Source organism: Oncorhynchus mykiss, chromosome 5 (assembly GCF_013265735.2).
Source record: "Oncorhynchus mykiss isolate Arlee chromosome 5, USDA_OmykA_1.1, whole genome shotgun sequence".
In the NCBI taxonomy this organism is placed as follows: domain Eukaryota; kingdom Metazoa; phylum Chordata; class Actinopteri; order Salmoniformes; family Salmonidae; genus Oncorhynchus; species Oncorhynchus mykiss.
The window spans coordinates 62344255-62371849 of NC_048569.1; the positions used below are offsets into that span (position 1 = coordinate 62344255).

The following is a 27595-nucleotide window of genomic DNA, read 5'->3' on the forward strand; positions in this document are numbered from 1 at the left end:
ATCTGTCTGTGGTGGTAAATAAACAGCCACGAAAAGTATAACTGAAAACTCTAGGCAAGTAGCGTGGCCAGCAATCTATTTCAGGCGAGCAAAATCTAGACTTCCTCAGATTTCATGCACCAGCTGTTGTTTACAAATATGCACCCCCCCTCGTCTTAGGACATCTACTTTGTGCATGACACAGGTCATTTTTCCAACAATTGTTTACAGACAGATTATTTCACTTATAATTCACTGTATTACAATTCCAGTGGGTCAGAAGTTTACATACACTAAGTTGACTGTGCCGTTAAACAGCTTGGAAAATTCAAGAAAATTATGTCAATTAGGATATCAGAAGCTTCTAAAGCCATGACACCATTTGAGTCAATTGCAGGTGTACCTGTGGATGTATTTCAAGGCCTACCTTCAAACTCAGTGCCTCTTTGCTTGACATTATGGGAAAATCACAAGAAATCAGGACTTCAGGAAAAAAACATTGTAGACCTCCACAAGTCTGGTTCATCCTTGGGAGCAATTTCCAAATGCCTGAAGGTACCATGTTCATCTGTACAAACAATAGTACGCAAGTATAAACACCATTATAAACACCATTGGACCATGCAGCCATCATACCGCTCAGGAAGGAGACGCGTTCTGTCTCCTAGAGATGAACGTACTTTGGTGTGAAAAGTTCAAATCAATCCCAGAACAACAGCAAAGGACCTTGTGAAGATACTGGAGGAAACGGGTACAAAAGTATCTAAATCCACAGTAAAAACAAGTCCTATAAATCAACATAACCTGAAAGGCTGCTCAGCAAGGAAGAAGCCACTGCTCCAAAACCGCCATAAAAAAGCCAGACTACGGTTTGCAACTGCACATGGGGACAAAGATCGTACTTTTTGGGGAAATGTCCTCTGGTCTGATGAAACAAAAATAGAATTGTTTGGCCATAATGACCATCCTTATGTTTGGAGGAAAAAGGGAGAGGCTTGCAAGCCGAAGAACACCATCCCAACCGTGAAGCACGGGGGTGGCAGCATCATGTTGTGGGGATGCTTTGCTGCAGGAGGGACTGTTGCACTTTACAAAATAGATGGCAACATGAGAAAGGAAATGATGTGGATATATTGAAGCAACATCTCAAGACATTGGTCAGGAAGTTAAAGCTTGGTTGCAAATGGGTCCTCCAAATGGACAATGACCCCAAGCATACTTCCAAAGTTGTGTCAAAATGGCGTAAGGACAAGTTAGTCAAGGTATTGGACTGGCCATCACAAAGCCCTGACCTCGTCCTACAGAAAATTTGTGGGCAGAACTGAAAAAGTGTGTGCGAGCAAAGGGGCTTACAAACCTGACTCAGTTACACCAGCTCTGTTAGGAGGAAATTCACCCAACTTAGTTTGGGAAGCTTGTGGAAGACTACCCAAAACATTTGACCCAAGTTAAACAATTTAAAGGCAATGCTACCAAATACTAATTGAGTGCATGTAAACCTCTGACCCACTGGGAATGTGATGAAAGAAATAAAAGCTGGAAAATCTAGGATTAGATGTCAGGAATTGTGAAAAACTGGTGTATGTAAACTTCTCGACTTCAACTGTAGATGTTTAATATTCTCATGGATGTAATGCACAGTTGACACTATTGTCCAGGGAACACTTTACTTGAAGCCTCCACCACCATAATGCTGTTGTAACAATACCATACTGTATTTATGTTGTTTGTACCTTATCTGCCTACCAGCTGTAAAGTTCAGAAATCAAAGATTCTTCTCCATTTCTCTATCGCTCCACCTCTCCATCGATCTCTATCCCTCCGCCTCTCACCTGTCATAGTGAAACCCTGAGAGTAGATGATCTCTCCGTCTCCGTAGAAGAGTTCGTCGTCATCCTCGTCGTCCTGGTCGGCGTAGCCGTGCAGGTGCTCCAGGTAGGGCAGTACGGTCATGCTACGCCACGCGTCCCTCCGATCAGCACTAGGGGGCATGGGCACCAGAGGCTCCGTTGCAGGGTGTTTCTTCCTTACCCAGCTGAAACCACAGAACATTGGTTACAGAATAAAAAAAATTCCAGAAACTTAAAATAAGATCAAATAAAGATTGTGGGCCCCTACCTCATTTTTGGGGCGACATATGCCTTTCATTTTGGACCCATCAAGCTTATTCTTTGTTTGTGCAGCTAATTTAGCGTTTATTTAGCTAGGTGAGTCAGTTGAGAACCAATTCTTAATAATGCTTGAGATGCCCAAGGCAAAAAACTCAGTGACACCTTATTTGCTTAAAGGGATACTTAAAGGGATTTTAGCCATTAGACCCTTTATCTACTTAACCAGAGTCAGATTAACTTGTGGATAAAATGTGTATCTCTGTGTCTAGTATGTTAGAGGTAGTTTCCCCGAGACAATGCTAAATAGAGTTAGCACAATGACTGGAAGTCTATGGGTATCTGCTTCAAGTCATTGCGCTAATGCTTGTTAGCAACTTCCTTCAAACTTCACACATCTGACTCAGGGGAAGTAGATAAAGCACCTCATTGTCAAAATCCCGAAGTATCCCTTTAAACAAGAGGATTTGCTTATGGAAACGTCACAATAGTGCCTTTAGAAATTATTAACATCCCTTTACTTTTTTCTCCCAAGAAATGTGTTATAACCGGAATTTAAAATGTATTCAATTGAGATTGTGCGTTACTGGCCTCACACACAACCCCATAATGTCAAAGTGGAATTATGTTTTTTTTTTTTTTTTTTTTTTTTTTTGACAAATTATCTAAAAATGAAAAGTGGAAATGTCTCAAGTCAATAAGTATTCAACCCCTTTGTTATGGCAAGCCTAAATAAGTTCAGGAGTAAAACTTTGCTTAAGTCACATAAGTTGCATGTGCAAGAATAGTGTTTAACATGATTTTTGAATTACTTCCACATCCGTTTCCCCACACATATAGATAATTGTAAGGTCCCGCAGTTGAACAGTGAATTTCAACCAGTAAGACCAGGGAGGTTTTCCAATGCTCGTAAATGAGAACTTGTTCTCAACAACACTACCTGATTAAATAAAGGTGAAATAAATAAATAAATGTCTCGCAAAGTAAGGCACCGATTGGTAGATGGGTAAACTTTTTAAAAGCAGACATTGAATATCCCTTTGAGCATGGTGAAGTTATTAAAAACAATTGATGGTGTATCAATACGTCCAGTCACTACAAAGATACAGGCATCCTTCCTAACTCAGTTGCCGGAGAGGAAGGAAACCGCCCAGGGATTTCACGAGGCCAATGGTGACTTTAAAACAGTTACCGAGTTTAATGGCTGTGATAGGAGAAAACTGAGGATGGATCAACAAAATTGTAGTTACTCAAGAATGCTAACCTAAATGACAGAGTGAAAAGAAGGAAGCCTGTACAGAATAAAGATATTCCAAAACATGCATCCTGTTTGCAATAAGGTACTAAAGTAAAACTGCAAAAAAAAATCCTGAATATAAAGCGTTATGTTTGGGGCAAATCCTACACATTTGAGTTGCTTACCAAGATGACTGTTGAATGTTCCACGTTCTAGTTTTGACTTAGAATTTCAAGACGATTTTATGGCACACTTGAAAATGCCTGTTTAGCAATGATCAACAACCAACTTGACGGAGCTTGAAGAATTTTAAAAAGAAGAATGTGCAAATATTGTACAATCCAGGTGTGCAAAGCTCTTAGAGACTTACCCAGAAAGACTCACCTGTAATCGCTGCCAAAGGTGATTCTAACATGCATTGCCTCAGTGTTGTGAATATTTATGTCAATTAGATATTTCCGTATTTCATTTTCATTACATTTGAAATTTATTTTTAAAATTAAAAAACATGTTTTCACTTTGTCATTATGGAGTATTGTGTGTACTCCCTTGCATAAAAATCCAGGTCGGTTTGGTCCTAGAGTTTTGAAATAAAGTATTGGGAAATAAGTATTTGAAAATGGTTTCAAATAGCAGGCCGTTTATAGAATTGTTTTAAAATACTCCTAATACAGATAGTTGATTCAGCACCACATTACTGGAAAATAATCAAATACATAGAGTAAGTATTTAAATAACAAATACTTAGATAATGTATTTGAAGCCAGGTCTGGTTCTCTCTTACTCATTTACACATCAAATAGCGTGCACACACACACACACACTAGGGTCTCCTAATTAGGGGGCATGGTGGAAACAGCTGGTCTCTCCCAAGAGCACAGGCCTTTCATGCGTTTCATATATTTTTTTAAAAGACACTCCCTGTCATCCATTACTATCACAGTAATTTGACATGCAAATACTCAACTACTGTACTGAAGTACAGTACAGAGATAGAGAGAGACTTGTTAGTGTGAAAAGCCTACTCCCAAGCCAGCTTCAAAGCCAAATCTCCAGTGTCCTCACATTGGGCTAACTACTAGTAATGTGGGGGGTTCCCTCGTCTCTCTGCAGCAGACATATGGTGAGCAATATGTTTGGAACACCAAATCGCAATAAAATCACAATATCGAATCACAATACAGTATCGGGATGATATCGTATGGCGAGGTCCCTAGAAATTCCCAGCCCTAGTAAATACAGGACAACAAAGTAGTCTTTGCAGCTAGGCATGATTTGCTCTGAAGTGGGCAGACTATAAGTGCGGATTGAGGACAACAGAAGCAGAGCCGCAATGCACAACAATAGAGCAATGTGTCATGACAACTGACCAAGGATTTCTTTGTCATTTGCACTGCAGTATGTGTCACCACTAAATCTCCTGCATGTCATGAAGCAGAATCACCTTGACAGGGCTCATATTTTAGGAGACAGAAATGTACCACGTCCCCTTCCTCCATTTGCTAGAAATAGTGAAGAGCTAAGCAACACACTATGTAACAGGCAGCTTCCTTTCTGAGAGGAGTGAGTAATGGTAGAGAGGCCTGTGGAGACCTTGGCCTTTTGTTTCGTAACACATGGAGCATCAGTGACGACAGCCTTGCCATGGGGCCACAGAGGTAGGTGTATGTGCGCACAGTATGAGTGCTTGTGTGGGTGCATGCGTTTTCTGTACACTGTGACGTGGGATTGATTGTGTGTTTTCTGTACGTTGTGTGTACAACTTTTACGTTCAATCTACACCTCCGTCGAAAATCTTCTCCATCTTTTCCATGATTATAACAGGACACACTCCCACTCACTGCTATTTGCTGATCAAGTGCTGCAGCCATTCTCCTCCACCTCCGCTCACTAGTTATATAAAGAAGGCTAACCAATGGAATAAGCAGTTACTTAAAGCAACTGATATATGTAAACTGAACAAAAATATAAAATGCAAAAGTGTTGGTCCCATGGGTCATGAGCTGAAATAAAAGATCACAGAAATGTTCCATACAACATTCCACAGGCCACAATCAACAGCCTGATCAACTCTATGAGAAGGAAATGTGTAGCACAGCAAGAGGCAAGTGGTGGTCACACCAGATACTGGCTGGTTTTCTGATCCATGCCCTTACATAATTTTCTTTTTTTTTAACATTTAAAAACGGTATCTGTGACTAACAGATGCATATCTGTATTCCCAGTCATGTGAAATCCATAGATTTGGGCCTATTTAATGTATTTCACTTGAATGATTTCCTTATATGAACTGTAACTCAGTAAAATATTTGAAATTGTTGCATGTTGCGTTTATATTTGTGTTTAGTGTATAATTGTGATGTGCATTTAAGACAAGACCAGTAAAATGTGTAGGGTAGGATAACACGTTGTGTGCGCGTGTGTAGGGTAGGATAATACGTTGTGCGCGCGTGTGTGGGGTAGGATAATACGTTGTGTGCGTGTGTGTGGGGTAGGATAATACGTTGTGTGCGTGTGTGTGGGGTAGGATAATACGTTGTGTGCGTGTATGGGGTAGGATAATACGTTGTGTGCGTGTGTGTGTGGGGTAGGATAATACGTTGTGTGCGTGGGGTAGGATAATACCTTGTGTGCGTGTGTGTAGGGTAGGATAATACCTTGTGTGCGTGTGTGTAGGGTAGGATAATACCTTGTATGCGTGTGTGTAGGGTAGGATAATACCTTGTATGCGTGTGTGTAGGGTAGGATAATACGTTGTGTGCGTGTGTGTAGGGTAGGATAATACGTTGTGTGCGTGTGTGTAGGGTAGGATAATACGTTGTGTGCGTGTGTGTAGGGTAGGATAATACATTGTGTGCGTGTGTGTAGGGTAGGATAATACGTTGTGTGCGTGTGTGTAGGGTAGGATAATACGTTGTGTGCGTGTAGGGTAGGATAATACGTTGTGTGCGTGTAGGGTAGGATAATACGTTGTGTGCGTGTAGGGTAGGATAATACGTTGTGTGCGTGTAGGGTAGGATAATACGTTGTGTGCGTGTGCGTGTAGGGTAGGATAATACGTTGTGTGCGTGTGCGTGTAGGGTAGGATAATACGTTGTGTGCGTGTGCGTGTAGGGTAGGATAATACGTTGTGTGTGTGTGTGTGTAGGGTAGGATACGTTGTGTGCGTGTAGGGTAGGATAATACGTTGTGTGCGTGTAGGGTAGGATAATACGTTGTGTGCGTGTGCGTGTAGGGTAGGATAATACGTTGTGCGTGTGCGTGTAGGGTAGGATAATACGTTGTGTGCGTGTGCGTGTAGGGTAGGATAATACGTTGTGTGTGCGTGTAGGGTAGGATAATACGTTGTGTGTGTGTGTGCGTGTAAGGTAGGATAATACGTTGTGTGTGTGTGTGTGTGTGTGTGTGCGTGTAAGGTAGGATAATACGTTGTGTGTGTGTGCATGTAGGGTAGGATAATACGTTGTGTGTGTGTGTGTGTGCATGTAGAGTAGGATAATACGTTGTGTGTGTGTGTGTGTGTGTGTGTGTGTGTGTAGGGTAGGATAATAAGTTGTGTGTGTGTGTGTGTGTGTGTGTGTGTGTGTGTGTAGGGTAGGATAATAAGTTGTGTGTGTGTGTGTAGGGTAGGATAATAAGTTGTGTGTGTGTGTGTAGGGTAGGATAATAAGTTGTGTGTGTGTGTGTAGGGTAGGATAATAAGTTGTGTGTGTGTGTGTGTGTGTGTGTGTGTGTGTGTGTGTAGGGTAGGATAATAAGTTGTGTGTGTAGGGTAGGATAATAAGTTGTGTGTGTGTGTGTGTGTGTGTAGGATAATAAGTTGTGTGTGTAGGGTAGGATAATACGTTGTGCGCGCGTGTGTGGGGTAGGATAATACGTTGTGTGTGTGGGGTAGGATAATACGTTGTGTGCGTGTATGGGGTAGGATAATACGTTGTGTGCGTGTGTGTGTGGGGTAGGATAATACGTTGTGTGCGTGGGGTAGGATAATACCTTGTGTGCGTGTGTGTAGGGTAGGATAATACCTTGTGTGCGTGTGTGTAGGGTAGGATAATACCTTGTATGCGTGTGTGTAGGGTAGGATAATACCTTGTATGCGTGTGTGTAGGGTAGGATAATACGTTGTGTGCGTGTGTGTAGGGTAGGATAATACGTTGTGTGCGTGTGTGTAGGGTAGGATAATACGTTGTGTGCGTGTGTGTAGGGTAGGATAATACGTTGTGTGCGTGTGTGTAGGGTAGGATAATACGTTGTGTGCGTGTGTGTAGGGTAGGATAATACGTTGTGTGCGTGTAGGGTAGGATAATACGTTGTGTGCGTGTAGGGTAGGATAATACGTTGTGTGCGTGTAGGGTAGGATAATACGTTGTGTGCGTGTAGGGTAGGATAATACGTTGTGTGCGTGTGCGTGTAGGGTAGGATAATACGTTGTGTGCGTGTGCGTGTAGGGTAGGATAATACGTTGTGTGCGTGTGCGTGTAGGGTAGGATAATACGTTGTGTGTGTGTGTGTGTAGGGTAGGATACGTTGTGTGCGTGTAGGGTAGGATAATACGTTGTGTGCGTGTAGGGTAGGATAATACGTTGTGTGCGTGTGCGTGTAGGGTAGGATAATACGTTGTGCGTGTGCGTGTAGGGTAGGATAATACGTTGTGTGCGTGTGCGTGTAGGGTAGGATAATACGTTGTGTGTGCGTGTAGGGTAGGATAATACGTTGTGTGTGTGTGTGCGTGTAAGGTAGGATAATACGTTGTGTGTGTGTGTGTGTGTGTGCGTGTAAGGTAGGATAATACGTTGTGTGTGTGTGCATGTAGGGTAGGATAATACGTTGTGTGTGTGTGTGTGCATGTAGAGTAGGATAATACGTTGTGTGTGTGTGTGTGTGTGTAGGATAATAAGTTGTGTGTGTGTGTGTGTGTGTGTAGGATAATAAGTTGTGTGTGTGTGTAGGATAATAAGTTGTGTGTGTGTGTAGGATAATAAGTTGTGTGTGTGTGTAGGATAATAAGTTGTGTGTGTGTGTAGGATAATAAGTTGTGTGTGTAGGGTAGGATAATAAGTTGTGTGTGTGTGTGTGTGTGTAGGGTAGAATAATAAGTTGTGTGTGTGTGTGTGTGTGTGTGTGTGTGTAGGGTAGGATAATAAGTTGTGTGTGTAGGGTAGGATAATAAGTTGTGTGTGTGTAGGATAATAAGTTGTGTGTGTAGGGTAGGATAATAAGTTGTGTGTGTGTGTGTGTGTGTAGGATAATAAGTTGTGTGTGTAGGGTAGGATAATAAGGTGTGTGTGTGTGTGTGTGTGTGTAGGATAATAAGTTGTGTGTGTAGGGTAGGATAATAAGTTTGTGTGTGTGTAGGATAATAAGTTGTGTGTGTAGGGTAGGATAATAAGTTGTGTGTGTGTGTGTGTGTGTGTGTAGGATAATAAGTTGTGTGTGTAGGGTAGGATAATAAGTTGTGTGTGTGTGTGTAGGATAATAAGTTGTGTGTGTGTGTGTGTGTAGGATAATAAGTTGTGTGTGTGTGTGTGTGTGTGTGTGTGTAGGGTAGGATAATAAGTTGTGTGTGTGTGTAGGATAATAAGTTGTGTGTGTAGGGTAGGATAATAAGTTGTGTGTGTGTGTGTGTAGGGTAGGATAATAAGTTGTGTGTGTGTGTGTGTGTGTAGGGTAGGATAATAAGTTGTGTGTGTGTAGGGTAGGATAAAAAGTTGTGTGTGTGTAGGGTAGGATAATAAGTTGTGTGTGTGTGTGTAGGGTAGGATAAAAAGTTGTGTGTGTGTGTGTGTGTAGGGTAGGATAAAAAGTTGTGTGTGTGTGTGTGTGTAGGGTAGGATAATAAGTTGTGTGTGTGTGTGTGTAGGGTAGGATAATACGTTTGTGTGTGTGTGTGTGTGTAGGGTAGGATAATACGTTTGTGTGTGTGTGTGTGTAGGGTAGGATAATAAGTTGGGGTAGGGTAGGATAATAAGTTGTGTGTGTGTAGGGTAGGATAATAAGTTGTGTGTGTGTGTGTGTAGGATAATAAGTTGTGTGTGTAGGGTAGGATAATAAGTTGTGTGTGTGTGTGTGTGTGTAGGATAATAAGTTGTGTGTGTAGGGTAGGATAATAAGTTTGTGTGTGTGTAGGATAATAAGTTGTGTGTGTAGGGTAGGATAATAAGTTGTGTGTGTGTGTGTGTGTAGGATAATAAGTTGTGTGTGTGTGTGTGTGTGTAGGATAATAAGTTGTGTGTGTGTGTGTGTGTAGGGTAGGATAATAAGTTGTGTGTGTGTGTGTGTAGGATAATAAGTTGTGTGTGTAGGGTAGAATAATAAGTTGTGTGTGTGTGTGTGTGTGTAGGGTAGGATAATAAGTTGTGTGTGTGTGTGTGTGTGTGTGTGTAGGATAATAAGTTGTGTGTGTGTGTAGGATAATAAGTTGTGTGTGTAGGGTAGGATAATAAGTTGTGTGTGTGTGTGTGTGTGTGTAGAATAATAAGTTGTGTGTGTGTGTGTGTGTGTGTGTGTGTGTGTGTGTGTGTGTGTGTGTGTAGGGTAGGATAATACGTTGTGTGCGTGTGCGTGTAGGGTAGGATAATAAGTTGTGTGCGTGTGCGTGTAGGGTAGGATAATACGTTGTGTGCGTGTGCGTGTAGGGTAGGATAATACGTTGTGTGTGCGTGTAGGGTAGGATAATACGTTGTGTGTGTGTGTGTGCGTGTAAGGTAGGATAATACGTTGTGTGTGTGTGTGTGCGTGTAAGGTAGGATAATACGTTGTGTGTGTGTGTGTGTGCATGTAGGGTAGGATAATACGTTGTGTGTGTGTGTGTGTGTGTAGGGTAGGATAATACGTTGTGTGTGTGTGTGTGTGTAGGGTAGGATAATAAGTTGTGTGTGTGTGTGTAGGGTAGGATAATAAGATGTGTGTGTAGGGTAGGATAATAAGTTGTGTGTGTAGGGTAGGATAATAAGGTGTGTGTGTGTGTGTGTGTGTGTAGGATAATAAGTTGTGTGTGTAGGGTAGGATAATAAGTTTGTGTGTGTGTAGGATAATAAGTTGTGTGTGTAGGGTAGGATAATAAGTTGTGTGTGTGTGTGTGTGTGTGTGTAGGATAATAAGTTGTGTGTGTAGGGTAGGATAATAAGTTGTGTGTGTGTGTGTAGGATAATAAGTTGTGTGTGTGTGTGTGTGTAGGATAATAAGTTGTGTGTGTGTGTGTGTGTGTGTGTGTGTGTAGGGTAGGATAATAAGTTGTGTGTGTGTGTAGGATAATAAGTTGTGTGTGTAGGGTAGGATAATAAGTTGTGTGTGTGTGTGTGTAGGGTAGGATAATAAGTTGTGTGTGTGTGTGTGTGTGTAGGGTAGGATAATAAGTTGTGTGTGTGTAGGGTAGGATAAAAAGTTGTGTGTGTGTAGGGTAGGATAATAAGTTGTGTGTGTGTGTGTAGGGTAGGATAAAAAGTTGTGTGTGTGTGTGTGTGTAGGGTAGGATAAAAAGTTGTGTGTGTGTGTGTGTGTAGGGTAGGATAATAAGTTGTGTGTGTGTGTGTGTAGGGTAGGATAATACGTTTGTGTGTGTGTGTGTGTGTAGGGTAGGATAATACGTTTGTGTGTGTGTGTGTGTAGGGTAGGATAATAAGTTGGGGTAGGGTAGGATAATAAGTTGTGTGTGTGTAGGGTAGGATAATAAGTTGTGTGTGTGTGTGTGTAGGATAATAAGTTGTGTGTGTAGGGTAGGATAATAAGTTGTGTGTGTGTGTGTGTGTGTAGGATAATAAGTTGTGTGTGTAGGGTAGGATAATAAGTTTGTGTGTGTGTAGGATAATAAGTTGTGTGTGTAGGGTAGGATAATAAGTTGTGTGTGTGTGTGTGTGTAGGATAATAAGTTGTGTGTGTGTGTGTGTGTGTAGGATAATAAGTTGTGTGTGTGTGTGTGTGTAGGGTAGGATAATAAGTTGTGTGTGTGTGTGTGTAGGATAATAAGTTGTGTGTGTAGGGTAGAATAATAAGTTGTGTGTGTGTGTGTGTGTGTAGGGTAGGATAATAAGTTGTGTGTGTGTGTGTGTGTGTGTGTGTGTAGGATAATAAGTTGTGTGTGTGTGTAGGATAATAAGTTGTGTGTGTAGGGTAGGATAATAAGTTGTGTGTGTGTGTGTGTGTGTGTGTAGAATAATAAGTTGTGTGTGTGTGTGTGTGTGTGTGTGTGTGTGTGTGTGTGTGTGTGTGTGTGTGTGTGTAGGGTAGGATAATACGTTGTGTGCGTGTGCGTGTAGGGTAGGATAATAAGTTGTGTGCGTGTGCGTGTAGGGTAGGATAATACGTTGTGTGCGTGTGCGTGTAGGGTAGGATAATACGTTGTGTGTGCGTGTAGGGTAGGATAATACGTTGTGTGTGTGTGTGTGCGTGTAAGGTAGGATAATACGTTGTGTGTGTGTGTGTGCGTGTAAGGTAGGATAATACGTTGTGTGTGTGTGTGTGTGCATGTAGGGTAGGATAATACGTTGTGTGTGTGTGTGTGTGTGTAGGGTAGGATAATACGTTGTGTGTGTGTGTGTGTGTAGGGTAGGATAATAAGTTGTGTGTGTGTGTGTAGGGTAGGATAATAAGATGTGTGTGTAGGGTAGGATAATAAGTTGTGTGTGTGTGTGTGTGTAGGATAATAAGTTGTGTGTGTGTGTGTGTAGGATAATAAGTTGTGTGTGTGTGTGTGTAGGATAATAAGTTGTGTGTGTGTGTGTGTGTGTGTGTAGGGTAGGATAATAAGTTGTGTGTGTGTGTAGGATAATAAGTTGTGTGTGTAGGGTAGGATAATAAGTTGTGTGTGTGTGTGTGTAGGGTAGGATAATAAGTTGTGTGTGTGTGTGTGTGTAGGGTAGGATAATAAGTTGTGTGTGTGTGTGTGTGTGTAGGGTAGGATAAAAAGTTGTGTGTGTGTAGGGTAGGATAATAAGTTGTGTGTGTGTGTGTGTGTAGGGTAGGATAAAAAGTTGTGTGTGTGTGTGTGTGTGTAGGGTAGGATAAAAAGTTGTGTGTGTGTGTGTGTGTGTAGGGTAGGATAATAAGTTGTGTGTGTGTGTGTGTGTGTAGGGTAGGATAATAAGTTTGTGTGTGTGTGTGTGTAGGGTAGGATAATAAGTTTGTGTGTGTGTGTGTGTGTAGGGTAGGATAATAAGTTGTGTGTGTGTGTGTGTGTGTGTGTAGGATAATAAGTTGTGTGTGTGTGTGTGTAGGATAATAAGTTGTGTGTGTGTGTGTGTGTAGGGTAGGATAATAAGTTGTGTGTGTGTGTGTGTGTAGGATAATAAGTTGTGTGTGTGTGTGTGTGTAGGATAATAAGTTGTGTGTGTGTGTGTGTGTGTGTAGGGTAGGATAATAAGTTGTGTGTGTGTGTAGGATAATAAGTTGTGTGTGTAGGGTAGGATAATAAGTTGTGTGTGTGTGTGTGTAGGGTAGGATAATAAGTTGTGTGTGTGTGTGTGTGTGTAGGGTAGGATAATAAGTTGTGTGTGTGTAGGGTAGGATAAAAAGTTGTGTGTGTGTAGGGTAGGATAATAAGTTGTGTGTGTGTGTGTAGGGTAGGATAAAAAGTTGTGTGTGTGTGTGTGTGTAGGGTAGGATAAAAAGTTGTGTGTGTGTGTGTGTGTGTGTAGGGTAGGATAATAAGTTGTGTGTGTGTGTGTGTAGGGTAGGATAATACGTTTGTGTGTGTGTGTGTGTGTGTAGGGTAGGATAATACGTTTGTGTGTGTGTGTGTGTGTAGGGTAGGATAATAAGTTGGGGTAGGGTAGGATAATAAGTTGTGTGTGTGTAGGGTAGGATAATAAGTTGTGTGTGTGTGTGTGTAGGATAATAAGTTGTGTGTGTAGGGTAGGATAATAAGTTGTGTGTGTGTGTGTGTAGGATAATAAGTTGTGTGTGTAGGGTAGGATAATAAGTTTGTGTGTGTGTAGGATAATAAGTTGTGTGTGTAGGGTAGGATAATAAGTTGTGTGTGTGTGTGTGTGTAGGATAATAAGTTGTGTGTGTGTGTGTGTGTGTAGGATAATAAGTTGTGTGTGTGTGTGTGTGTAGGGTAGGATAATAAGTTGTGTGTGTGTGTGTGTAGGATAATAAGTTGTGTGTGTAGGGTAGAATAATAAGTTGTGTGTGTGTGTGTGTGTGTAGGGTAGGATAATAAGTTGTGTGTGTGTGTGTGTGTGTAGGATAATAAGTTGTGTGTGTGTGTAGGATAATAAGTTGTGTGTGTAGGGTAGGATAATAAGTTGTGTGTGTGTGTGTGTGTGTAGAATAATAAGTTGTGTGTGTGTGTGTGTGTGTGTGTGTGTGTGTGTGTGTGTGTGTGTGTAGGGTAGGATAATACGTTGTGTGCGTGTGCGTGTAGGGTAGGATAATAAGTTGTGTGCGTGTGCGTGTAGGGTAGGATAATACGTTGTGTGCGTGTGCGTGTAGGGTAGGATAATACGTTGTGTGTGCGTGTAGGGTAGGATAATACGTTGTGTGTGTGTGTGTGCGTGTAAGGTAGGATAATACGTTGTGTGTGTGTGTGCGTGTAAGGTAGGATAATACGTTGTGTGTGTGTGTGTGTGCATGTAGGGTAGGATAATACGTTGTGTGTGTGTGTGTGTGTGTGTGTAGGGTAGGATAATACGTTGTGTGTGTGTGTGTGTGTAGGGTAGGATAATAAGTTGTGTGTGTGTGTGTAGGGTAGGATAATAAGATGTGTGTGTAGGGTAGGATAATAAGTTGTGTGTGTGTGTGTGTGTAGGATAATAAGTTGTGTGTGTGTGTGTGTAGGATAATAAGTTGTGTGTGTGTGTGTGTGTGTGTGTGTGTGTAGGATAATAAGTTGTGTGTGTGTGTGTGTGTGTGTGTAGGGTAGGATAATAAGTTGTGTGTGTGTGTAGGATAATAAGTTGTGTGTGTAGGGTAGGATAATAAGTTGTGTGTGTGTGTGTGTAGGGTAGGATAATAAGTTGTGTGTGTGTGTGTGTGTAGGGTAGGATAATAAGTTGTGTGTGTGTGTGTGTGTGTGTAGGGTAGGATAAAAAGTTGTGTGTGTGTAGGGTAGGATAATAAGTTGTGTGTGTGTGTGTGTGTAGGGTAGGATAAAAAGTTGTGTGTGTGTGTGTGTGTGTGTGTGTAGGGTAGGATAAAAAGTTGTGTGTGTGTGTGTGTGTGTAGGGTAGGATAATAAGTTGTGTGTGTGTGTGTGTGTGTAGGGTAGGATAATAAGTTTGTGTGTGTGTGTGTGTAGGGTAGGATAATAAGTTTGTGTGTGTGTGTGTGTGTAGGGTAGGATAATAAGTTGTGTGTGTGTGTGTGTGTGTGTGTGTGTGTAGGATAATAAGTTGTGTGTGTGTGTGTGTAGGATAATAAGTTGTGTGTGTGTGTGTGTGTAGGGTAGGATAATAAGTTGTGTGTGTGTGTGTGTGTGTGTGTAGGATAATAAGTTGTGTGTGTGTGTGTGTAGGGTAGATTAATAAGTTGTGTGTGTGTGTGTGTGTGTGTGTAGGGTAGGATAATAAGTTGTGTGTGTGTATATAGGGTAGGATAATAAGTTGTGTGTGTGTGTGTGTAGGGTAGGATAATAAGTTTGTGTGTGTGTGTGTGTGTGTAGGGTAGGATAATAAGTTTGTGTGTGTGTGTGTGTGTAGGGTAGGATAATAAGTTGTGTGTGTGTGTGTGTGTGTGTGTAGGGTAGGATAATAAGTTGTGTGTGTAAGGTAGGATAATAAGTTGTGTGTGTGTAGGGTAGGATAATAAGTTGTGTGTGTGTGTGTGTGTGTGTGTAGGGTAGGATAATAAGTTGTGTGTGTGTGTAGGATAATAAGTTGTGTGTGTAGGGTAGGATAATAAGTTGTGTGTGTGTGTGTGTGTGTGTAGGATAATACGTTGTGCGCGCGTGTGTGGGGTAGGATAATACGTTGTGTGCGTGTGTGTGGGGTAGGATAATACGTTGTGTGCGTGTGTGTGGGGTAGGATAATACGTTGTGTGCGTGTATGGGGTAGGATAATACCTTGTGTGCGTGTGTGTGTGGGGTAGGATAATACGTTGTGTGCGTGGGGTAGGATAATACCTTGTGTGCGTGTGTGTAGGGTAGGATAATACCTTGTGTGCGTGTGTGTAGGGTAGGATAATACCTTGTATGCGTGTGTGTAGGGTAGGATAATACCTTGTATGCGTGTGTGTAGGGTAGGATAATACGTTGTGTGCGTGTGTGTAGGGTAGGATAATACGTTGTGTGCGTGTGTGTAGGGTAGGATAATACGTTGTGTGCGTGTGTGTAGGGTAGGATAATACGTTGTGTGCGTGTGTGTAGGGTAGGATAATACGTTGTGTGCGTGTGTGTAGGGTAGGATAATACGTTGTGTGCGTGTGTGTAGGGTAGGATAATACGTTGTGTGCGTGTAGGGTAGGATAATACGTTGTGTGCGTGTAGGGTAGGATAATACGTTGTGTGCGTGTAGGGTAGGATAATACGTTGTGTGCGTGTAGGGTAGGATAATACGTTGTGTGCGTGTGCGTGTAGGGTAGGATAATACGTTGTGTGCGTGTGCGTGTAGGGTAGGATAATACGTTGTGTGCGTGTGCGTGTAGGGTAGGATAATACGTTGTGTGTGTGTGTGTGTAGGGTAGGATACGTTGTGTGCGTGTAGGGTAGGATAATACGTTGTGTGCGTGTAGGGTAGGATAATACGTTGTGTGTGTGTGTGCGTGTAAGGTAGGATAATACGTTGTGTGTGTGTGTGTGTGTGTGTGCGTGTAAGGTAGGATAATACGTTGTGTGTGTGTGCATGTAGGGTAGGATAATACGTTGTGTGTGTGTGTGTGTGCATGTAGAGTAGGATAATACGTTGTGTGTGTGTGTGTGTGTGTGTGTGTGTGTGTGTGTAGGGTAGGATAATAAGTTGTGTGTGTGTGTGTGTGTGTGTGTGTAGGGTAGGATAATAAGTTGTGTGTGTGTGTGTAGGGTAGGATAATAAGTTGTGTGTGTGTGTGTAGGGTAGGATAATAAGTTGTGTGTGTGTGTGTAGGGTAGGATAATAAGTTGTGTGTGTGTGTGTGTGTGTGTGTGTGTAGGGTAGGATAATAAGTTGTGTGTGTAGGGTAGGATAATAAGTTGTGTGTGTGTGTGTGTGTGTGTAGGATAATAAGTTGTGTGTGTAGGGTAGGATAATACGTTGTGCGCGCGTGTGTGGGGTAGGATAATACGTTGTGTGTGTGGGGTAGGATAATACGTTGTGTGCGTGTATGGGGTAGGATAATACGTTGTGTGCGTGTGTGTGTGGGGTAGGATAATACGTTGTGTGCGTGGGGTAGGATAATACCTTGTGTGCGTGTGTGTAGGGTAGGATAATACCTTGTGTGCGTGTGTGTAGGGTAGGATAATACCTTGTATGCGTGTGTGTAGGGTAGGATAATACCTTGTATGCGTGTGTGTAGGGTAGGATAATACGTTGTGTGCGTGTGTGTAGGGTAGGATAATACGTTGTGTGCGTGTGTGTAGGGTAGGATAATACGTTGTGTGCGTGTGTGTAGGGTAGGATAATACGTTGTGTGCGTGTGTGTAGGGTAGGATAATACGTTGTGTGCGTGTGTGTAGGGTAGGATAATACGTTGTGTGCGTGTAGGGTAGGATAATACGTTGTGTGCGTGTAGGGTAGGATAATACGTTGTGTGCGTGTAGGGTAGGATAATACGTTGTGTGCGTGTAGGGTAGGATAATACGTTGTGTGCGTGTGCGTGTAGGGTAGGATAATACGTTGTGTGCGTGTGCGTGTAGGGTAGGATAATACGTTGTGTGCGTGTGCGTGTAGGGTAGGATAATACGTTGTGTGTGTGTGTGTGTAGGGTAGGATACGTTGTGTGCGTGTAGGGTAGGATAATACGTTGTGTGCGTGTAGGGTAGGATAATACGTTGTGTGCGTGTGCGTGTAGGGTAGGATAATACGTTGTGCGTGTGCGTGTAGGGTAGGATAATACGTTGTGTGCGTGTGCGTGTAGGGTAGGATAATACGTTGTGTGTGCGTGTAGGGTAGGATAATACGTTGTGTGTGTGTGTGCGTGTAAGGTAGGATAATACGTTGTGTGTGTGTGTGTGTGTGTGTGCGTGTAAGGTAGGATAATACGTTGTGTGTGTGTGCATGTAGGGTAGGATAATACGTTGTGTGTGTGTGTGTGTGTAGGGTAGGATAATAAGTTGTGTGTGTGTGTGTAGGGTAGGATAATAAGATGTGTGTGTAGGGTAGGATAATAAGTTGTGTGTGTGTGTGTGTGTAGGATAATAAGTTGTGTGTGTGTGTGTGTAGGATAATAAGTTGTGTGTGTGTGTGTGTGTGTGTGTGTGTAGGATAATAAGTTGTGTGTGTGTGTGTGTGTGTGTGTGTAGGGTAGGATAATAAGTTGTGTGTGTGTGTAGGATAATAAGTTGTGTGTGTAGGGTAGGATAATAAGTTGTGTGTGTGTGTGTGTAGGGTAGGATAATAAGTTGTGTGTGTGTGTGTGTGTAGGGTAGGATAATAAGTTGTGTGTGTGTGTGTGTGTGTGTAGGGTAGGATAAAAAGTTGTGTGTGTGTAGGGTAGGATAATAAGTTGTGTGTGTGTGTGTGTGTAGGGTAGGATAAAAAGTTGTGTGTGTGTGTGTGTGTGTAGGGTAGGATAAAAAGTTGTGTGTGTGTGTGTGTGTAGGGTAGGATAATAAGTTGTGTGTGTGTGTGTGTGTGTAGGGTAGGATAATAAGTTTGTGTGTGTGTGTGTGTAGGGTAGGATAATAAGTTTGTGTGTGTGTGTGTGTGTAGGGTAGGATAATAAGTTGTGTGTGTGTGTGTGTGTGTGTGTGTGTGTGTAGGATAATAAGTTGTGTGTGTGTGTGTAGGATAATAAGTTGTGTGTGTGTGTGTGTGTAGGGTAGGATAATAAGTTGTGTGTGTGTGTGTGTGTGTGTGTAGGATAATAAGTTGTGTGTGTGTGTGTGTAGGGTAGATTAATAAGTTGTGTGTGTGTGTGTGTGTGTGTAGGGTAGGATAATAAGTTGTGTGTGTGTATATAGGGTAGGATAATAAGTTGTGTGTGTGTGTGTGTAGGGTAGGATAATAAGTTTGTGTGTGTGTGTGTGTGTAGGGTAGGATAATAAGTTTGTGTGTGTGTGTGTGTGTAGGGTAGGATAATAAGTTGTGTGTGTGTGTGTGTGTGTGTGTGTAGGGTAGGATAATAAGTTGTGTGTGTAAGGTAGGATAATAAGTTGTGTGTGTGTAGGGTAGGATAATAAGTTGTGTGTGTGTGTGTGTGTGTGTGTAGGGTAGGATAATAAGTTGTGTGTGTGTGTAGGATAATAAGTTGTGTGTGTAGGGTAGGATAATAAGTTGTGTGTGTGTGTGTGTGTGTGTGTGTGTGTGTAGGATAATACGTTGTGCGCGCGTGTGTGGGGTAGGATAATACGTTGTGTGCGTGTGTGTGGGGTAGGATAATACGTTGTGTGCGTGTGTGTGGGGTAGGATAATACGTTGTGTGCGTGTATGGGGTAGGATAATACCTTGTGTGCGTGTGTGTGTGGGGTAGGATAATACGTTGTGTGCGTGGGGTAGGATAATACCTTGTGTGCGTGTGTGTAGGGTAGGATAATACCTTGTGTGCGTGTGTGTAGGGTAGGATAATACCTTGTATGCGTGTGTGTAGGGTAGGATAATACGTTGTGTGCGTGTGTGTAGGGTAGGATAATACGTTGTGTGCGTGTGTGTAGGGTAGGATAATACGTTGTGTGCGTGTGTGTAGGGTAGGATAATACGTTGTGTGCGTGTGTGTAGGGTAGGATAATACGTTGTGTGCGTGTGTGTAGGGTAGGATAATACGTTGTGTGCGTGTAGGGTAGGATAATACGTTGTGTGCGTGTAGGGTAGGATAATACGTTGTGTGCGTGTAGGGTAGGATAATACGTTGTGTGCGTGTAGGGTAGGATAATACGTTGTGTGCGTGTAGGGTAGGATAATACGTTGTGTGCGTGTGCGTGTAGGGTAGGATAATACGTTGTGTGCGTGTGCGTGTAGGGTAGGATAATACGTTGTGTGCGTGTGCGTGTAGGGTAGGATAATACGTTGTGTGTGTGTGTGTGTAGGGTAGGATACGTTGTGTGCGTGTAGGGTAGGATAATACGTTGTGTGCGTGTGCGTGTAGGGTAGGATAATACGTTGTGCGTGTGCGTGTAGGGTAGGATAATACGTTGTGTGCGTGTGCGTGTAGGGTAGGATAATACGTTGTGTGTGCGTGTAGGGTAGGATAATACGTTGTGTGTGTGTGTGCGTGTAAGGTAGGATAATACGTTGTGTGTGTGTGTGTGTGCGTGTAAGGTAGGATAATACGTTGTGTGTGTGTGCATGTAGGGTAGGATAATACGTTGTGTGTGTGTGTGTGTGCATGTAGAGTAGGATAATACGTTGTGTGTGTGTGTGTGTGTGTGTGTGTGTGTGTGTAGGGTAGGATAATAAGTTGTGTGTGTGTGTGTGTGTGTAGGGTAGGATAATAAGTTGTGTGTGTGTGTGTAGGGTAGGATAATAAGTTGTGTGTGTGTGTGTAGGGTAGGATAATAAGTTGTGTGTGTGTGTGTAGGGTAGGATAATAAGTTGTGTGTGTGTGTGTGTGTGTGTGTAGGATAATAAGTTGTGTGTGTAGGGTAGGATAATACGTTGTGCGCGCGTGTGTGGGGTAGGATAATACGTTGTGTGTGTGGGGTAGGATAATACGTTGTGTGCGTGTATGGGGTAGGATAATACGTTGTGTGCGTGTGTGTGTGGGGTAGGATAATACGTTGTGTGCGTGGGGTAGGATAATACCTTGTGTGCGTGTGTGTAGGGTAGGATAATACCTTGTGTGCGTGTGTGTAGGGTAGGATAATACCTTGTATGCGTGTGTGTAGGGTAGGATAATACCTTGTATGCGTGTGTGTAGGGTAGGATAATACGTTGTGTGCGTGTGTGTAGGGTAGGATAATACGTTGTGTGCGTGTGTGTAGGGTAGGATAATACGTTGTGTGCGTGTGTGTAGGGTAGGATAATACGTTGTGTGCGTGTGTGTAGGGTAGGATAATACGTTGTGTGCGTGTGTGTAGGGTAGGATAATACGTTGTGTGCGTGTAGGGTAGGATAATACGTTGTGTGCGTGTAGGGTAGGATAATACGTTGTGTGCGTGTAGGGTAGGATAATACGTTGTGTGCGTGTAGGGTAGGATAATACGTTGTGTGCGTGTGCGTGTAGGGTAGGATAATACGTTGTGTGCGTGTGCGTGTAGGGTAGGATAATACGTTGTGTGCGTGTGCGTGTAGGGTAGGATAATACGTTGTGTGTGTGTGTGTGTAGGGTAGGATACGTTGTGTGCGTGTAGGGTAGGATAATACGTTGTGTGCGTGTAGGGTAGGATAATACGTTGTGTGCGTGTGCGTGTAGGGTAGGATAATACGTTGTGCGTGTGCGTGTAGGGTAGGATAATACGTTGTGTGCGTGTGCGTGTAGGGTAGGATAATACGTTGTGTGTGCGTGTAGGGTAGGATAATACGTTGTGTGTGTGTGTGCGTGTAAGGTAGGATAATACGTTGTGTGTGTGTGTGTGTGTGTGTGCGTGTAAGGTAGGATAATACGTTGTGTGTGTGTGCATGTAGGGTAGGATAATACGTTGTGTGTGTGTGTGTGCATGTAGAGTAGGATAATACGTTGTGTGTGTGTGTGTGTGTGTGTGTGTAGGGTAGGATAATAAGTTGTGTGTGTGTGTGTGTGTGTGTGTGTGTGTGTGTGTGTGTGTGTGTGTGTGTGTGTGTGTGTGTGTGTGTAGGGTAGGATAATAAGTTGTGTGTGTGTGTGTAGGGTAGGATAATAAGTTGTGTGTGTGTGTGTGTGTGTAGGATAATAAGTTGTGTGTGTGTGTGTGTGTGTGTAGGATAATAAGTTGTGTGTGTGTGTAGGATAATAAGTTGTGTGTGTGTGTAGGATAATAAGTTGTGTGTGTGTGTAGGATAATAAGTTGTGTGTGTAGGGTAGGATAATAAGTTGTGTGTGTGTGTGTGTGTGTGTAGGGTAGAATAATAAGTTGTGTGTGTGTGTGTGTGTGTAGGGTAGGATAATAAGTTGTGTGTGTAGGGTAGGATAATAAGTTGTGTGTGTGTAGGATAATAAGTTGTGTGTGTAGGGTAGGATAATAAGTTGTGTGTGTGTGTGTGTGTGTAGGATAATAAGTTGTGTGTGTAGGGTAGGATAATAAGGGGTGTGTGTGTGTGTGTGTGTGTGTAGGATAATAAGTTGTGTGTGTAGGGTAGGATAATAAGTTTGTGTGTGTGTAGGATAATAAGTTGTGTGTGTAGGGTAGGATAATAAGTTGTGTGTGTGTGTGTGTGTGTGTGTGTAGGATAATAAGTTGTGTGTGTAGGGTAGGATAATAAGTTGTGTGTGTGTGTGTGTAGGATAATAAGTTGTGTGTGTGTGTGTGTGTAGGATAATAAGTTGTGTGTGTGTGTGTGTGTGTGTGTAGGGTAGGATAATAAGTTGTGTGTGTGTGTAGGATAATAAGTTGTGTGTGTAGGGTAGGATAATAAGTTGTGTGTGTGTGTGTGTGTAGGGTAGGATAATAAGTTGTGTGTGTGTGTGTGTGTGTAGGGTAGGATAATAAGTTGTGTGTGTGTAGGGTAGGATAAAAAGTTGTGTGTGTGTAGGGTAGGATAATAAGTTGTGTGTGTGTGTGTAGGGTAGGATAAAAAGTTGTGTGTGTGTGTGTGTGTAGGGTAGGATAAAAAGTTGTGTGTGTGTGTGTGTGTGTGTAGGGTAGGATAATAAGTTGTGTGTGTGTGTGTGTAGGGTAGGATAATACGTTTGTGTGTGTGTGTGTGTGTAGGGTAGGATAATACGTTTGTGTGTGTGTGTGTGTGTAGGGTAGGATAATAAGTTGGGGTAGGGTAGGATAATAAGTTGTGTGTGTGTAGGGTAGGATAATAAGTTGTGTGTGTGTGTGTGTGTGTAGGATAATAAGTTGTGTGTGTAGGGTAGGATAATAAGTTGTGTGTGTGTGTGTAGGATAATAAGTTGTGTGTGTAGGGTAGGATAATAAGTTTGTGTGTGTGTAGGATAATAAGTTGTGTGTGTAGGGTAGGATAATAAGTTGTGTGTGTGTGTGTGTGTAGGATAATAAGTTGTGTGTGTGTGTGTGTGTGTAGGATAATAAGTTGTGTGTGTGTGTGTGTGTAGGGTAGGATAATAAGTTGTGTGTGTGTGTGTGTAGGATAATAAGTTGTGTGTGTAGGGTAGAATAATAAGTTGTGTGTGTGTGTGTGTGTGTGTGTGTAGGGTAGGATAATAAGTTGTGTGTGTGTGTGTGTGTGTAGGATAATAAGTTGTGTGTGTGTGTAGGATAATAAGTTGTGTGTGTAGGGTAGGATAATAAGTTGTGTGTGTGTGTGTGTGTGTAGAATAATAAGTTGTGTGTGTGTGTGTGTGTGTGTGTGTGTGTGTGTGTAGGGTAGGATAATACGTTGTGTGCGTGTGCGTGTAGGGTAGGATAATAAGTTGTGTGCGTGTGCGTGTAGGGTAGGATAATACGTTGTGTGCGTGTGCGTGTAGGGTAGGATAATACGTTGTGTGTGCGTGTAGGGTAGGATAATACGTTGTGTGTGTGTGTGTGCGTGTAAGGTAGGATAATACGTTGTGTGTGTGTGTGCGTGTAAGGTAGGATAATACGTTGTGTGTGTGTGTGTGTGCATGTAGGGTAGGATAATACGTTGTGTGTGTGTGTGTGTGTGTAGGGTAGGATAATACGTTGTGTGTGTGTGTGTGTGTAGGGTAGGATAATAAGTTGTGTGTGTGTGTGTAGGGTAGGATAATAAGATGTGTGTGTAGGGTAGGATAATAAGTTGTGTGTGTGTGTGTGTGTAGGATAATAAGTTGTGTGTGTGTGTGTGTGTAGGATAATAAGTTGTGTGTGTGTGTGTGTGTGTGTGTGTGTGTAGGATAATAAGTTGTGTGTGTGTGTGTGTGTGTGTGTAGGGTAGGATAATAAGTTGTGTGTGTGTGTAGGATAATAAGTTGTGTGTGTAGGGTAGGAAAATAAGTTGTGTGTGTGTGTGTGTAGGGTAGGATAATAAGTTGTGTGTGTGTGTGTGTAGGGTAGGATAATAAGTTGTGTGTGTGTGTGTGTGTGTGTGTAGGGTAGGATAAAAAGTTGTGTGTGTGTAGGGTAGGATAATAAGTTGTGTGTGTGTGTGTGTGTAGGGTAGGATAAAAAGTTGTGTGTGTGTGTGTGTGTGTAGGGTAGGATAAAAAGTTGTGTGTGTGTGTGTGTGTGTAGGGTAGGATAATAAGTTGTGTGTGTGTGTGTGTGTGTAGGGTAGGATAATAAGTTTGTGTGTGTGTGTGTGTGTAGGGTAGGATAATAAGTTGTGTGTGTGTGTGTGTGTGTGTGTAGGATAATAAGTTGTGTGTGTGTGTGTGTAGGATAATAAGTTGTGTGTGTGTGTGTGTGTAGGGTAGGATAATAAGTTGTGTGTGTGTGTGTGTGTGTGTAGGATAATAAGTTGTGTGTGTGTGTGTGTAGGGTAGATTAATAAGTTGTGTGTGTGTGTGTGTGTGTGTAGGGTAGGATAATAAGTTGTGTGTGTGTATATAGGGTAGGATAATAAGTTGTGTGTGTGTGTGTGTAGGGTAGGATAATAAGTTTGTGTGTGTGTGTGTGTGTAGGGTAGGATAATAAGTTTGTGTGTGTGTGTGTGTGTAGGGTAGGATAATAAGTTGTGTGTGTGTGTGTGTGTGTGTAGGGTAGGATAATAAGTTGTGTGTGTAAGGTAGGATAATAAGTTGTGTGTGTGTAGGGTAGGATAATAAGTTGTGTGTGTGTGTGTGTGTGTGTGTGTAGGGTAGGATAATAAGTTGTGTGTGTGTGTAGGATAATAAGTTGTGTGTGTAGGGTAGGATAATAAGTTGTGTGTGTGTGTGTGTGTGTGTAGGATAATAAGTTGTGTGTGTAGGGTAGGATAATAAGTTGTGTGTGTGTGTGTGTATGATAATAAGTTGTGTGTGTAGGGTAGGATAATAAGTTGTGTGTGTGTGTGTGTGTGTGTGTAGGATAATAAGTTGTGTGTAGGGTAGGATAATAAGTTGTGTGTGTGTGTGTGTAGGATAATAAGTTGTGTGTGTGTGTGTGTGTGTAGGATAATAAGTTGTGTGTGTGTGTGTGTGTAGGATAATAAGTTGTGTGTGTGTGTGTGTGTGTAGGATAATAAGTTGTGTGTGTGTGTGTGTGTGTAGGATAATAAGTTGTGTGTGTGTGTGTGTAGGATAATAAGTTGTGTGTGTGTGTGTGTAGGATAATAAGTTGTGTGTGTGTGTGTGTGTGTGTGTAGGATAATAAGTTGTGTGTGTGTGTGTAGGATAATAAGTTGTGTGTGTAGGGTAGGATAATAAGTTGTGTGTGTGTGTGTGTAGGGTAGGATAATAAGTTGTGTGTGTGTGTGTGTAGGGTAGGATAATAAGTTGTGTGTGTGTAGGGTAGGATAAAAAGTTGTGTGTGTGTGTAGGGTAGGATAATAAGTTGTGTGTGTGTGTGTGTGTGTGTAGGGTAGGATAAAAAGTTGTGTGTGTGTGTGTGTGTAGGGTAGGATAAAAAGTTGTGTGTGTGTGTGTGTGTGTGTAGGGTAGGATAATAAGTTGTGTGTGTGTGTGTGTAGGGTAGGATAATAAGTTTGTGTGTGTGTGTGTAGGGTAGGATAATACGTTTGTGTGTGTGTGTGTGTGTGTGTGTAGGGTAGGATAATAAGTTGGGGTAGGGTAGGATAATAAGTTGTGTGTGTGTAGGGTAGGATAATAAGTTGTGTGTGTGTGTGTAGGATAATAAGTTGTGTGTGTAGGGTAGGATAATAAGTTGTGTGTGTGTGTGTGTGTGTGTGTAGGATAATAAGTTGTGTGTGTAGGGTAGGATAATAAGTTTGTGTGTGTGTAGGATAATAAGTTGTGTGTGTAGGGTAGGATAATAAGTTGTGTGTGTGTGTGTGTAGGATAATAAGTTGTGTGTGTGTGTGTGTGTAGGATAATAAGTTGTGTGTGTGTGTGTGTGTGTAGGGTAGGATAATAAGTTGTGTGTGTGTGTGTGTAGGATAATAAGTTGTGTGTGTAGGGTAGAATAATAAGTTGTGTGTGTGTGTGTGTGTGTAGGGTAGGATAATAAGTTGTGTGTGTGTGTGTGTGTGTGTGTGTGTGTGTGTAGGATAATAAGTTGTGTGTGTGTGTGTGTGTGTGTGTGTGTGTGTGTGTGTGTGTGTGTGTGTGTGTGTGTGTGTGTGTGTGTAGGGTAGGATAATACGTTGTGTGCGTGTGCGTGTAGGGTAGGATAATACGTTGTGTGTGTGTGTGTGCGTGTAAGGTAGGATAATACGTTGTGTGTGTGTGTGCGTGTAAGGTAGGATAATACGTTGTGTGTGTGTGTGTGTGCATGTAGGGTAGGATAATACGTTGTGTGTGTGTGTGTGTGCATGTAGGGTAGGATAATACGTTGTGTGTGTGTGTGTGTGTGTAGGGTAGGATAATACGTTGTGTGTGTGTGTGTGTGTAGGGTAGGATAATAAGTTGTGTGTGTGTGTAGGGTAGGATAATAAGTTGTGTGTGTGTGTGTGTGTGTGTGTGTGTGTAGGATAATAAGTTGTGTGTGTGTGTGTGTAGGGTAGATTAATAAGTTGTGTGTGTGTGTGTGTGTGTGTGTAGGGTAGGATAATAAGTTGTGTGTGTGTGTGTGTGTGTGTGTAGGGTAGGATAATAAGTTGTGTGTGTAAGGTAGGATAATACGTTGTGTGTGTGTAGGGTAGGATAATAAGTTGTGTGTGTGTGTGTGTGTGTGTGTAGGGTAGGATAATAAGTTGTGTGTGTGTAGGATAATAAGTTGTGTGTGTAGGGTAGGATAATAAGTTGTGTGTGTGTGTGTGTATGATAATAAGTTGTGTGTGTAGGGTAGGATAATAAGTTGTGTGTGTGTGTGTGTGTGTGTGTAGGATAATAAGTTGTGTGTGTGTGTGTGTAGGGTAGATTAATAAGTTGTGTGTGTGTGTGTGTGTGTAGGGTAGGATAATAAGTTGTGTGTGTGTATATAGGGTAGGATAATAAGTTGTGTGTGTGTGTGTGTAGGGTAGGATAATAAGTTTGTGTGTGTGTGTGTGTGTGTGTAGGGTAGGATAATAAGTTGTGTGTGTAAGGTAGGATAATAAGTTGTGTGTGTGTAGGGTAGGATAATAAGTTGTGTGTGTGTGTGTGTGTAGGGTAGGATAATAAGTTGTGTGTGTGTGTAGGATAATAAGTTGTGTGTGTAGGGTAGGATAATAAGTTGTGTGTGTGTGTGTGTGTGTGTGTGTGTGTGTGTGTGTGTGTGTGTATGATAATAAGTTGTGTGTGTAGGGTAGGATAATAAGTTGTGTGTGTGTGTGTGTGTGTGTGTAGGATAATAAGTTGTGTGTAGGGTAGGATAATAAGTTGTGTGTGTGTGTGTGTGTGTAGGATAATAAGTTGTGTGTGTGTGTGTGTGTAGGATAATAAGTTGTGTGTGTGTGTGTGTGTAGGATAATAAGTTGTGTGTGTGTGTGTGTGTAGGATAATAAGTTGTGTGTGTGTGTGTGTGTGTAGGATAATAAGTTGTGTGTGTGTGTGTAGGATAATAAGTTGTGTGTGTGTAGGATAATAAGTTGTGTGTGTGTGTGTAGGATAATAAGTTGTGTGTGTAGGGTAGGATAATAAGTTGTGTGTGTGTGTGTAGGGTAGGATAATAAGTTGTGTGTGTGTGTGTGTAGGGTAGGATAATAAGTTGTGTGTGTGTAGGGTAGGATAAAAAGTTGTGTGTGTGTAGGGTAGGGTAGGATAAAAAGTTGTGTGTGTGTGTGTGTGTAGGGTAGGATAAAAAGTTGTGTGTGTGTGTGTGTGTAGGGTAGGATAATAAGTTGTGTGTGTGTGTGTGTAGGGTAGGATAATAAGTTTGTGTGTGTGTGTGTAGGGTAGGATAATACGTTTGTGTGTGTGTGTGTGTGTGTGTAGGGTAGGATAATAAGTTGGGGTAGGGTAGGATAATAAGTTGTGTGTGTGTAGGGTAGGATAATAAGTTGTGTGTGTGTGTGTGTAGGATAATAAGTTGTGTGTGTAGGGTAGGATAATAAGTTGTGTGTGTGTGTGTGTAGGATAATAAGTTGTGTGTGTGTGTGTGTGTGTAGGATAATAAGTTGTGTGTGTGTGTGTGTGTAGGGTAGGATAATAAGTTGTGTGTGTGTGTGTGTAGGATAATAAGTTGTG

The 27595-nt window shown here is 42.1% G+C and overlaps 1 protein-coding gene across 1 annotated transcript in view; it reads right to left on the bottom strand.

The window, feature by feature from the left end:
• Positions 1-27595, bottom strand: part of LOC110524266 (serine/threonine-protein kinase STK11) — a 112956-nt gene that overhangs the window by 15416 nt on the left and 69945 nt on the right. Inside the window, exon 9 of the mRNA XM_021603756.2 lies at positions 1812-2014. Coding sequence (XP_021459431.2) covers positions 1812-2014 — 203 coding nt within the window. The remainder of the gene's footprint in view (positions 1-1811; positions 2015-27595) is intronic.